General features: G+C 41.9%; 1 protein-coding gene across 1 annotated transcript in view; it reads right to left on the bottom strand.

Moving 5' to 3' along the window:
* TTF2 (transcription termination factor 2) overlaps positions 1 to 13,301 on the bottom strand; it is a 50,653-nt gene extending 37,352 nt beyond the window's left edge. The window contains exons 1-3 of the mRNA XM_004002377.5: positions 13,250 to 13,301; positions 13,069 to 13,171; positions 11,090 to 11,176 (exon numbers count right to left, since the gene is read on the bottom strand). Coding sequence (XP_004002426.5) covers positions 11,090 to 11,176; positions 13,069 to 13,171; positions 13,250 to 13,277 — 218 coding nt within the window. The 5' untranslated portion in view covers positions 13,278 to 13,301. The remainder of the gene's footprint in view (positions 1 to 11,089; positions 11,177 to 13,068; positions 13,172 to 13,249) is intronic.
* Positions 13,302 to 13,785: the final 484 nt, after the last annotated feature.

Below are 13,785 nucleotides of genomic sequence, written 5' to 3'. Positions count from 1 at the left end.
GAAAAAGACTGGGGGGACCTATTTAAGAGACGTAAAGAGAAAATCAATTACCTGCAACCTGTAGACCTTATTCAAATCCTGACTTAAGCAAACGAGCAAAAACTACCAAAAATAAACTATTTATAGTATTTATGAATCTTCTGGAAATCTGTACTCCAATTGGTTAAAAAAAACAGTCCATATTTTTTTACAGCTATGCACTGAAATATTTACAGAAGAAATGACATTATGTGGGATTTGTATCCAAACATGGAGGAGCTGGTAGGTAGGGTGCAAGGATATAGATGCAACAAGATTCGCCATGAGTGTGACTGTTGAAACTCACATGCAGTAATTCTATCCTGCCTACTTTTGTATATGTTTCCAATCTTTCATTAAGAAAAAAAAAAGACTGACTACAGGCCTACATCCCAGGGCAAGGCAATCGCTGCTCACACAAACACTACCTATATTCCAGCTATGCAAAAATGGCTGTGCTGTCCCGAGCTCAAACTAAGCCACACCCTCTCCATCCCACTGGACTTTGCACGTGTACCACTCTCCATCCAAAGAATATCCTCCTTACCCCTATTTGCCCACCATTACCCCATCACCAGCTGTCAATCCTACAGGTCCTGCCACACCCAGTTCAAGACATACCGCCTTTGCATGCTCTCTGCCCTGTTCATGCACTGTACTGCTTCTGTATTTTTGTTGTATATGGTTATATTATGCTTATATCTGCCTGTCAGCAACTAGAAGGCGATAACTCTCTCTTTATTCTTAAGCCTCGCTGTTTGTACATAATAGTTAAGTATTGTTGAAATTAACAGAACCAACTGAATTCTTCCTTACCCCAAATAACTCCTCAAAAACATTTAATCAGTTAAATAAGAGCCTTTGACATATGTATTCCATTTAATTGTTTAAATAGGTAAAATGCTCAATCAAAAAGTATAAAACGACAGCGAAAAGCACCTCCGCTCCATCTGTTCAGTTCACATCCCTCCCACGTAACCATTTCTCTTAGTTTTTGGTTTGCCTTTCCAGAGATAGCTTTAATGAATATTTAGGTCAATGTATTTTATTTATTTCTTCCTTATTTACTCAAGTGGGTAGCATAGTATGCTGTGCTGTGCTTAGTCGCCCAGTTGTGTCCGACTCTTTGCGACCCCATGGGCTATAGCCTGCCAGGCTCCTCTGTCCATGGGGATTCTCCAGGCAAGAATATTGGAGTGGGTTGCCATGCCCTCCTCCAGAGGATCTTCCCAACCCAGGGATCAAACCCAGGTCTCCCTCATTGAAGTGGATTCTTAACTGTTTGAGCCACCAGGGAAGCCCAAGAATACTTGAGTGGGTAGCTTATCCCTTCTCCAGGGGCTCTTCCAGACCCAGGAATCAAACCAGAGTCTCCTGCATTGCAGGCGGATTCTTTACCAGTTGAGCTACCAGGGAAGCCCAGGGAACATAGTATACATACTACTAAATATCGTGCTTGCCGTTTTTAAAAAAACTTAACAACATGTCTTGGAGAAAAACATATACATAAAGGACTTCCTTATATGTACATATTTTCTACAACTGCAGTTTTTTACACAGCAGCAGTTTTCCACTATAAGGATGTTCCATTATTTATTTAACCAGACCCCTCTGGTTATTTCCAATCCTTTACTATTAATAGCAATATCACAATGAATAACCTTTTGCATATGCCATTTAACATGTGTTTTAATATATCCATTGGGCAACTCTCTATATTTCACACTGTATATTAGAGCCTTCACTGTTTTTCTTCATCAGTTAGCTTCTAGATTTTATTTATTAGCTCACTTTTTTTTTCCTTTCTACCTCATTAAGTTCAATTTTATCTGCATTAACTCCTGCTTTCGTTTTCTTTCTGTTTAATTTCTTGTCCTTTTTCTAGCTTCTTAAATTAGTACTGTGATACACAACACAAGGGCTTCATTGTTGGCTCAGCGGCAAAGAATCCGACTGCCAATGCAGGAGACGTGGGTTCGATCCCTGTGTTGGGAAGATTCCCTGGAGAAGGAAATGGCATCTCAGTATTCTTGCCTGAGAAATCCCAGGGACAGAGGAGCCTGGGGGGCTACAATCCATGGTCGCAGAGTCAAATACAACTTAGCAACGAAATAACAAATACGACACAAATCACAACAGTCTGAGTCCTAACTCAAAATGAATCCTGAGCAGATCACAACCCCTCGATGCCATTACTTCACTTGGGTGTAAAAGCAAAGATAACAAGCTCCAAATGGACAAGCGTTCCATAAGAGTGAAAAAGAAGACACGGACTTTCCTAGTGGCACAGATAAGAATCCACCTGCCAATGCCGGGACGTGGGTTTGATCCCTGGTCTGGGAAGGTTCCACATGGCACAGAGCAATTAGGCCCGTGCACCACAACCACTGAGCCTGCATGCTCTAGGGCCCACAAGCCACAACTACTGAGCCTGCACCCTGCAACCACTGCCATCTGTGCACCTAGATTCTGTGCTCCACAACAAAAGCAGCCCACACACAGCCTCGAGAGAGTAGCCCCCACTCTCCACAACTAGAGAAAGCCCACGCAGACAACAAAGGGTCCAATGCAACCCAAAAAAATAAATAAAATTATTTTTAAAAAATAAAAAAGAAGAAAGGACCAGCTCCTATCACACAAACTCATAATTTTCTCATTCAAGTTCACAATTAAAAAAAACCTGTGTTGGTCTCTTTAATTTTTTCTTACTGCAATAAGAAAATTTAGTTCTGAGCATATAGTTCTGAAAATTCCTGAAATGCCTTGATTGCAAAAAACTCAAAGGCTACTATTAGGGAGTACTACGACTTATAAAAACAGGTCAAGAACAAATTCTTGCTGCTGAAAATGTATCAAGTACTTGAAACCTTAACTGAAAGAATATTTTATAAACAGCATGTATTTTAAAGCCCAAACTTCATAGACTTTCAGGAGAAGGGCAAGATTTGGAGAAAGAGGGAAGTAAACAACACACAATGAGCATCAGCTATGTGCTAGGCACACTGCAAAAAATATTTCTGCTTACATTTTTATTAAAAACAATCTAGAAGAGCTTCTCTGTTTTTAGGATAAAAGTTTGTCATGTTTATTAAATTATAAATCAATAGAGAAAGCGGTGGGAATATATTATCATAGAGAAAGCAAACACTGAGTCCACTATGAAAAAGAGTGTAATTTCTACAGTATATTCGTTAATTATTTTCCAAGGCATAGGTTATGAACAAGAAAAATGAAGAAACCAGCTAGGGGTCATTCAAGACCAAGTTCAAGTCTCAATTCCTCCACTTTCTCAGTAACCTTCATCAGCCTTAATCTCTTACCATTGGTTTTACAGTCAGAGAAACATCTGGCACTCGAACACATACAATTTAGCACTCTAACATGCAGATCAGCGGAGAAGGCGATGGCACCCCACTCCAATACTCTTGCCTGGAAAATCCCATGGACAGAGGAGCCTGGTAGGCTGCGGTCCATGGGGTCGCGAAGAGTTGGACACGACTGAGCGACTTCACTTTCACTTTTCACTTTCATGCATTGGAGAAGGAAATGGCAACCCACTCCAGTGTTCTTGCCTGAAGAATCCCAGGGACAGGGCAGCCTGGTGGGCTGCCGTCTGTGGGGTTGCACAGAGTTGGACACGACTGAAGTGACTTAGCAGAGCAGAGCATGCAGATCAGACTGCTCACCAACCTTCCTGTGTCTAACTCTTAGCCCAATCGTGTCTTAGGGCCCTTAGAAATACGGGTTCCCTTCCACATGCAGCAATGGAAAAATATAAAGCTGGATTTCTACCTCACCTTTTACACAAAAATTCAAGATGGAACAAAAATGAATAGAATAAAAATGTAAATGTTCTAGGAACAAAAAAACGGAGATGAATATTTTGGCAATCCTAACGTAAAAAGGGAATGACAAAATCCTGCAGCTCAGAGATAAAGGATTTAGTAATTTGACTACATAGAGGTATTAAATGTCCATATAGTAAAAATACCATAGGCAAAATTACAAGACAAAGGACAACCTGGGGAAAGGAATTGCTGTACACATTATAAAAGGCTAATATCCTCTCCATGGGCTTCCCAGGTGTCCCAGTGGGCCTGCCAAGGCAGGAGATGCAGGAGATGCTGATTCAGTCCCTGGGTCAGGAAAATCCCCCGGAGAAGGAAAGAGCAACCCACTCCAGTATTCTTGCCTGGAAAATCCCACGGACAGAAGAGTGGGGGGGCGGCTACAGTCCCTGGGGCTGCAAACAGTCAGACACAACTGAGTGAGAGAGCACACACACATAATAATGTTCCCATACAAGGATTACTCCTGCGGTACAGCACAGTGCATGATACTCCACACATCTAGCACTGGCTTTGCTGAGTGGGCTTCTTTATGGGCTGCTGGAGCCCGAGGTCCTTCTGCATGTGTCTGGCTCATGTCAGTGCCTCTCTGTCATCAGCCTAGCTCATCATCATTGGGTTAGGTAATCTGCACGCCAATTTTACCCAGTAATCAACCGACCACAAAAGGGGTGTCCTAGATGTGCACAGATTCATATGCTATTAAAAATGAAGCATTTGGGGGACCTCTCTGGTGGTACAGTAGATAGGAATCTGCCTACCAATGCAGGGGTCACGGGTTCGATCCCTGGTCTGGGAAAATTCCACATGCCTTGGAGCAACCAAGTAGGTGAGCCACAACTACTGAGCCTATTTGCTACAACTACTGAAGCCCGCATGCCTAGAGCCTTTGCTCAACAACGTGAGAAGTCACTGCAGTGAGAAGCCTGAATACTGCAACGAAGAATAGGCCCTGCTCTCCACAATGGAGAAAGCCTGCGCACAGCAATGAAGACCCAGTGATGCAAAAAAAAAAAAAAAAAACAACCTCTTAAAAAAAAAGTAAAAACATAAAAGTATTTTAAACATCCCAGTACCACCAGTTATTTAAAGAACTAAAACCTGTTTTACCAATCTATAGATGAAGAATATTACCATCTATTTTGATCCTTGAGAATAAAAGCTAAAAGACAGAGAGAGAGAGGGAAGAGAGGAGAGAACAGAACTCAGGAGCTTGATGACCATGTCCAACATCTATATCAACATGTGCCACACTGTTCCTGTCAAGGCAGGAGCTCTTCTCTCTGGTTTTACTGAGCAACAATCACAGTTTTCTTTAATGCCCAACAACAGGGTCATGGCTGAAGGGCCAGTCAAATGCTGGTGAGTGGTACCATCTGGTGTTTAGTAACAGAACTACACAAAAAAGTACCTTCATGCCAACATAAGAAAAATGGGCACCTTAGTGTCACTTTGGTTCACACCTCCCCTCCACTAATCTGCTACAACTGTCTCCTAGCTAGGTTAAGCATTAAACATAACAGTACTAATTCAAGGATATAAAGCCCTTTAAGTTCTTGAAAAGAAAACCCAAATCTGGGGCAGAAAAGCTTATGCTACCTGATGTCTTTCTCCAGAGTGCAGGGATTCTGGCTAAATGCTTTACTGTCTACTAAGGAAGTCATCATCCATAGATACATTAGCTATTTCTTTTTTACGTTTTCAGCCTATACCACTTATCAGGGTATACCTGTTGGATTTTTTGCTGTTTGTTTTTTGTTTTTTTGCTTTGTTGTTAATTTGTTGTGTGCTGTAGAACTGTATTTTATTTGTGCTAAAACAATCTTTTCAAAGCTTTACTAAGTTCCTCTTAATAAGTGTTCTAGACTTGAGCTAAAAGAAATGCACTCAAGAATTCTTTTTCTATTTTTAAAATAATGAGCACCTCAGCCTCGTCTACCTTGTGTAAAGGGTAATAGAGACAAGTTTTCAAGATTCTATCCTCAGCCTAGCCCTCTCTTTGGAGGTGCCCACTCACTTTTCCAGCCTGCTTCACGTGTACAAGACACATTGAGTCCAAAGCTGTATGTGTTAGCCATCCTTTACTGATGTTAACTTTCCTTCCTTATTTTGCTTAATGGTAAACTCACCCAACCAGGAAACCATTTCCTGAGCGCTGACCATGTGCTAAACACCAAAGGAAGTGATCACAGGCATGACTGCACTGACCCTCACAGCCCAGGGAATCCAGTGCTACCATGACCACTATCCCAGCTGATTAAATGGAGGAAAGAACATGCTTAACCACCAGGAAACATGTTGTATCAATTCTCTTTCAGCAAGTGTCCTCCAGTGTGTGTGTGTGTGTGTGTGTGTGTGTATTAGTCCCTGAGTCATGTCTGAGTCTTCTCCACCCCATGGACTGTAGCCTGCCAGACTCCTCTGTTCATGGAATTCTCTAGGCAAGAATACTTGAGTGGGTAGCCATTCTCTTCTCTAGGAGATCTTCCTAATCCAGGGATCAAACCCAGGTCTCCTGCACTGCAGGCAGATTCTTTACTGTCTGATCCACTGGTCTAAGCAAACCCAACTCTAATGCCAGGGCTTCAGTCCAAATTCATCTTTCACTTAGAGAAAGTGGGTGTGCCTGAAGTTGGTTAGATCTAGGCTCAAATCCCAGGGGCTTCCCTGGTGGCTCAGTGGCACAGAATCTGCCTGCCAATGCAGGAGACACAGGTTCAATCCCTGGGTTGGGAAGGTCCCCTGGAGAAGGAACTAGAAACCCACTCCAGTGTTCTTGCCTGGGAATTCCCATAGACAGGGAAGCCTGGTGGGCTACATTCCACGGGGTCACAAAACAATCAGACACAACTTAGTGCCTAAATAACAACAACAACAAGGCTCAAATCAAAGCCATGCCACATTATAATGCTGGGACCTCAAATTCCTTTTCTAACCTCTCTAAATGTTTTCTCATCTGTCTGTAACACAGGGATACTGAAACCTATCACAGTAGATTCTATGAAGAGGTCATGAACATGCCATGTAGTAGGCACTCTATAGCCCCAAATAGTTCAGTGGGTTCCTTGCCTCCACTGCCATCACTTCCTAATCTAACTTCCATAGTTCTTTTTTTGATGCAAATTGAATAAAAAATTCCTCAGCATCTTCCTACCACATAGAACAGTATTTCTGTATGATCCAAGGCCCCCAGTAGTATGTAAAGGAGATTGCTTTAAATTCAGGCACTAAAGGCTTCCTGGCCCCACTGTACTAGCAGGAAACAATAGAAAAGTGAAATTTTTAAAAATTCCACTTATAAAGACTTCTCTGGTGGTGCAGTGGATAAGAATCTGCCTGCCAATGCAGGGGACACAGCTCGGATCCCTGGTCCAGGAAGATTGCACATGTGCGGAGCAACTAAGCTGGTGAGCCCCAACTACTGGGCTGGTGCTCTAGAGCCCACAGGCTGCAACTACTTAGCCCACATGCTACAACTACTAAAGCCTGAGAGCCTAGAGCCTGTGCTCCGCAACAAGCGAAGCTGCAGCAATGAGAAGCCTGGCACTGCAACCAAGAGTGGCCCTCACTCACCACACTAGAGAAAGCCTGTGCAAAGCAACAAAGACCCAGCACAGGGAAAAATTAGTAAATAAATGATTTTTTAAAAATTCCATTCATAATAAGATTGTCAAGAAACATAAACACTGAGGACTAAATTCAACCAAAAGGGTATATAGCACTCTATAATCAGAACTATTCCACAATGCTAAAAGAAATTTTAAACGTCATAAGTAAATATACCATGCTCATGGACTGGAAGATCAAGATTAATATCAGTTCTCCCTACACTGATCTATACAGATTCAATAGAATCCCAACTGAGCTTTCTGAGGAAACTGTAAATGGTGATTCTACATTTTATATGGAAATGTAAAGGACCCAGAATAGCAAATCTTGAAGAGGAAAGTTGGAAGACTCACAGGATCTTATCTGATCATGTCAGGATAGGCGAAAAGATCAATGGAAGAAATTAGCGAGTCCAGAAATAGATCCACACATGGTGGTCAACCAATTTTTCACAAAGGTGCCAAGTGTTTCCATGGGAAACATTCAAAAACTGGTGCTGAAACAACTGGATGGCATTCATTCAATACTACATGAAAAAATAAATGACCTTCTATTTCATAAGGTATGCCAAGTTTAATCTGAGGTAGGGCACAGAGAGATAGTGAAAGAGAGAAAAGCCTGGCGTGCAGCAGTCCATGGGCTTGCAGAGCTGGACAAGACTGAGCAACTGAACAACAACAAAAGGCGTAGACTAAACCAAAAAGTCATAAAAAAAATAAAGAAAACAACTATAAAACTTCTGAAAGAAACCACTGAAGAACTTTATGATCTTGAGTTAGGCAAAGATTTCCCACAGAAGACAAACAGCACAAATCATAAAAAAATTATAGATTGGATTTCATAAAATGAAGTTTCTACTCGTCAAAAGACAGTCAAGAAAACCAAAGCCACAGACTGGGAGGAAATATACACTATATATATATATATATATATATATATATGCCAAAGGACCTGTGCAGAGAATACATAGGAACCCTTCCAACTCAATAACAAAAGATAATACAATTTTAAAGATAGAAAAAAATCCCCCAAAGTTACACTGTATGATTCCATGTATGTAACACTTTGAAATGACAACATTTTAGAGCTAGAGATCAGGTTCATGGTTGCCAGGAGTGTACAGAGGGAAATAAGAGGAAGGTGGGGATAGTTACAACAGTGCAACAAGAAGGATCCTCTGGTAAAGGAACTGCCCAATATCTTGACTGTTGTGGTAAATACACAAAAGGTGGCTCAGTTGGTAAAGAATCTGCCTGCAATGCAGATCTAGGTTCAGTCCCTGGGGTGGGAAGATCCCTAGAGAAGGGAATGGCAACCCACTCAAGTATTCTTGCCTGGAGACTCCCACAGACAGAGGAACTTGGCAGGTTACAGTCCATGAGGTCCCAAAGTGTCAGAGATGACGGAGCAACTAAGCACGCATGCATGCGCACATGATAAACTTGCACAGAACTGAATCAGCGCCGAACAACTGATGCTTTTGAACTGTGGTGTTGGAGAAGACTCTTGAGAGTCCCTTGGACTGCAAGGAGATCCAACCAGTCCATTCTGAAGGAGATCAGCCCTGGGATTTCTTTGGAAGGAATGATGCTGAAGCTGAAACTCCAGTACTTTGGCCACCTCATGCGAAGAGTTGACTCACTGGAAAAGACCCTGATGCTGGGAGGGATTGGGGGCAGAATGAGAAGGGGACGACAGAGGATGAGATGGCTGGATGGTATCACTGACTCAATGGATGAGTCTGAGTGAACTCTGGGAGTTGGTGATGGACAGGGAGGCCTGGCATGCTGCAATTCATGGGGTCGCAAAGAGTCAGACTCGACTGAGCGACTAAACTGAACTGAACTGAACTGAACTGAAATGTATACCTACCATTAGGTAAAGTCTGCAGATGATCTCCTTGTACTATTTCTTAAGCTGCCTATGAATCTATAATTATCTCAACAAAAATTTCCATTTAAAAAAATGGGCAAAATTTTAAACAGATACTTCATCAAAGAAGATATACAGAAATAGCAAAAAACTACATGAAACAAAATGGCTTTCATAAATGGTATTCAAAATGGTATTCTGGACAATAATAAAGAATGAATTACTGATAGATACAACTACATGGACAAATCTCTATAGATACTGTTACATAAAAGAAGCCAGATTCCAAGAATACATGCAGTATGAATCAAAACAGTGATCAGCTATGATAGATGGGGGGATTATCTAGATGGGATCCAATGGAACTTAATGGGAAAATGGAAATAAATATTCTATATTTTGACTGGGATCTTGATTTTAAGGATGGGTATATACCTTTCTTAAAACTCAATCAGAAAATAAACAAAACTGAACTAGTTGAACACTTAAGAACTGTGCATCTTAACTGCATGCATAACTCAGTAAAGAAATATAGTAGTACAGGCAGTTTTCAGTTATATAAAATTGTGAAGATGGTACTTGAGTGCCTATATTTGGTGTGGGGGGGGAATCAATCTAGAATATATAAACTTCAAACTGTCATATAAAGACCATTACATACAAATGTCATATAAAGACCACTACATATGGCCCCTGCCTTTCTGGCCAATCTTATCCTCTGAATTCTCCACTTAAATATATGCTAAACGACCACTGAACAGAGTTTCCCTGATGGCTCAGTGGTAAAGAATCTGCCTGCCAATGCCAGGGACATGGGTTTGATCCCTGGGTCAAGAAGATCCACTCCAGTATTCTTGCCTGGGAAATCCCATGGACAGAGGAGCCTGGCGGCCAACAGTCCATGGGGTCGAAAAAGAGTTGGACATGACTTAGTGACTAAACAACAAACAAAAAACCATTGAACCAAATGTTTGCAATTACTTCACGCTCCATATACTAATGCAGGATACTGACTGGTCTGTTATATACAACCTCTTTTTTGCCCCTAGGGAATTCCTACTTACTTTTCAATACTCATGACAAATATCATCTGCCACCTATGCAGACTTCCCTGCCCTTCTTCTGAGTCCCCATAGAAAAGGAAACTAGCATTTATTGAGTGCTTAACATACATCAGACATTTTTATACATTACCTCGTGGCTCATACATATGGTTAAGATTCTGCCTGGAATGCGAGAGACCCGGGTTCAATCCCTGGGTGGGGAAGATCCCCTGGAGAGCTAGAGATCAGGAGAAGTGAATGGAAACCCACTCCAGTACTCTTGCCTGCAGAATCCCATGGACAGAGGAGCCTGGTGAGCTACAGTCCAAGGGGTTGCAAAGAGTCGGACACGACTGAGCAACTAACTTTCACTTTCGTTCTACTACCAGAATGAGAAAGTTGACAAGCAAGTGCAAATTAATGGACTGTTGGTGAGCTGATGTTATTGGCTACTTGAAAGCTGGACACAGAGGGAGGTGAAGCAGTTTATCCAGAATAGAGGTCAGGCTTCTCACATCAACAAATAGCTCAGAAGTTAGGAAGTGACAGTCCAGAAGATATTCTGTACATACAGAAACACCATTTGTTTTTTACTGACTTTTAGAGACTAGTCAATCCTAGGAAAACACCTGACCATAACCCTTTCAGGCAAAGGAAAACAAAAACAAATACACTTAGCTGTTCCTTTTGGACACTTACCTGTATTCTCTCTTGCCCTGTGATAGAGACAGACCCTGAAGCTCTACCACAAAGTCCTCATGCAATAAACAGTGAGAAACAGGAATGCTAGAAGGGAAAAAAAAAAAAAAGGAAATTTGTGTTTTAGGAGGCATAGAGGTCAATATCCTAAAATGAAATCTAAAATATGTGTTTTAAATATAAGGGCCCATGTATAATCTCTACTGGGTTTGTAAATCCCACACACTTTCTTGTCCATGTGCATTCCTCTGGGGAAAGGGCCCATCTTTCCTTCTTTTCTCATGCCCTCAAATAAAGTATGACAATAAACATACTTATCTTTTTCCTGAGGACTCAAGTTTAAAATGATATTGTGCTACGTACCACTATACTGTGATTCCTCCAAGCTGTGAATTTTCCCAGGTTCTCCTATCATCCTTTTCCCTCTAATAACCTGATAGCTGTCACTATCAACAAGAGAACTCTGGCGACACATTCTGCTAATTACACTTCATGCTTGATTGGCCTAGGTTTAACTCCTCCTTCCAACTTCTTAGTAGGAAAGAATATAATATTTGAGAGCAAAAGTCTAAAGTACTGTCATATGACCTGTGGCATTTCCCTTCTTTTTGCTTATAATCTGGTTTCCAGACATATCCCAAATGGGTCAAATTATCAAATAACCACCTTTGAGTCAAATATTATTACACTAGTTTGTATAGCAATATGTTCTTATAAATGGTACTTTACATAAGGGCATTTTCCTTTTTATTTAAAGCCAAATCTCATGCTTCCATTAATATTTAATTTCTACAAATCCGAATGTGCTTTCGTGTCTCATGCAACTTGAGCTAGGTATTGAACCTAAGCAGCTCCATATACATATTAGAAATGAAACAGTAAACCCTGACATAATGATGTTTATAGCTTGAGTAATTTGTTTGGTTCCTTCTATCTTAAGATTTAACACTAATTTAAATACAGTCACTTTGTATTTAATTTAAATGGATCCCAGTAATTTCTTTCAAATGAAAAAACTCAAAAGAAGGCTAAGAAAATACTTCCTCTAAAAAATTTATTTTCTAAATCTGAAAAAAGATAAAAATCTTCCACTTAAAGTGGAAGTGTAAAAAAACACAAGTCATCTAAATCATTCGGGGAAAACATGAGAAGCTAATATATGTGTTGAAAAAAATTTTTTTTCTATTGATATCCATAGTGTCTTACACATGTAGAAAATGCCTTTTCTAAAACCAAGTTCAGTAGAAAGCAGGAAAAAATGCATAATTGTGATAGTTTAAAATTTCACACAGAAACTGTGGACACCAGGTACTATGAAATACTAACAACACTTATGAGAACAGTATTTTCTCACTTCAAAGACGATGCTTATTATTTCTCGGTCTCAGCTTTTAATTTTGTAAAAACGAGAGTGCTGAATCAGATTACTTATGTCTTTTCAGCTTTAATCCCTAATTTGTTTTTTTCGAGTATCAAACTCACCACTTAAATGCAGAGAATCCCGTTTTTAAAGGGTCCCGTTAATCTGACTACCAGGGTGTTTTAACCTCAAACATTTGGAAACCAATTCGGCCTAAGACTAGTGTAAAGCTGGAGCCAATTATTTTCTGCTATGTCTGCACGTTCTCAATTATAAACGGGATGGGAGTAATGTCCCAACAGGAAAAGGGACTGTCAAGGCCAGGCCAGTGAACCCAGAACTGAAAAGGTCCAGAAGGATCCAGATGAAGCCAATCCTCCAGATTATAAATGAGAGCCCTGGCGGCCCAGAGACGGAAAGTAAACAGCCATGGGTCACACAGCAAGCAGTAGCGGAGCATGTCCCTAACATGCCGGGGATTACCAACTACTTCAAGGGCCCTGGCTCTGCAGACCAGGAGTCCCATCTCTCCTAGTCCTTTTGGGCAGCGGGGAGCCGGCGACTCCTCCTGAGTGGCCACGCGCAGACCTAGGGAATTGTGCCTAGCTCGGAGACCTACTCGGTGGCCCGCACAAAGTTGCATGTGTCCGCCCGGCACACGTAGAAGCTCTTTCCTTTATTCGGGCCTTCTCGGACGCCGGTCTTCAGAAGACATAAAGTCCCTAAGGAGAGAAGGTCGACAACGATTACACCACGCTAGGCTGGCAGACCCCTTGGACCCTCGGACCCTGACCTCCTACCGTGCTCAGGACACCTAACTACTTCCATCTCGCTCCAGCTTTCCTCTTCTCCGAAGGCACCGCCTCTCCCAACGCCTGCTTCCGCCTTTTTCTCCGCCCTCCTCATTCGGAAACCAATCATCACCCGCCTCCTCCACTCTTAATCCCCCATAATTCACCGCCGCGGCTTTAGCCACACCCACCCTAACTACTATCAGCCAATCAAACGGGAAATGTGCTCACCTCCAACCAAACACTGCCGCCCTGAGATTCGCCGCGCGCCGAAATCAAAAATGGGGCGGGGGAAACCTGGTCTTTGGCCGGTCGGTGGGGCGTGGCTGAAGCTGGAGTGAGTTTTGGAGGCTGGCGGGGCTTTCCGGCGGGGAAGGCAATGGCAACCCACTGCAGTACTCTTGCCTGGAAAATCCCATGGGCGGAGGAGCCTAGTAGGCTGCAGTCCAAGGGGTCGCTACGAGTTGGACACGACTGAGCGACTTCACTTTCACTTTTCACTTTCATACATTGGAGAAGGAAACGGCAACCCACTCCAGCGTTCT

Source organism: Ovis aries, chromosome 1, assembly GCF_016772045.2.
Source record: "Ovis aries strain OAR_USU_Benz2616 breed Rambouillet chromosome 1, ARS-UI_Ramb_v3.0, whole genome shotgun sequence".
Classification (NCBI taxonomy): domain Eukaryota; kingdom Metazoa; phylum Chordata; class Mammalia; order Artiodactyla; family Bovidae; genus Ovis; species Ovis aries.
Note: the sequence above shows the minus strand (reverse complement) of the source record. Positions and strands in the feature narration are given on the sequence as shown.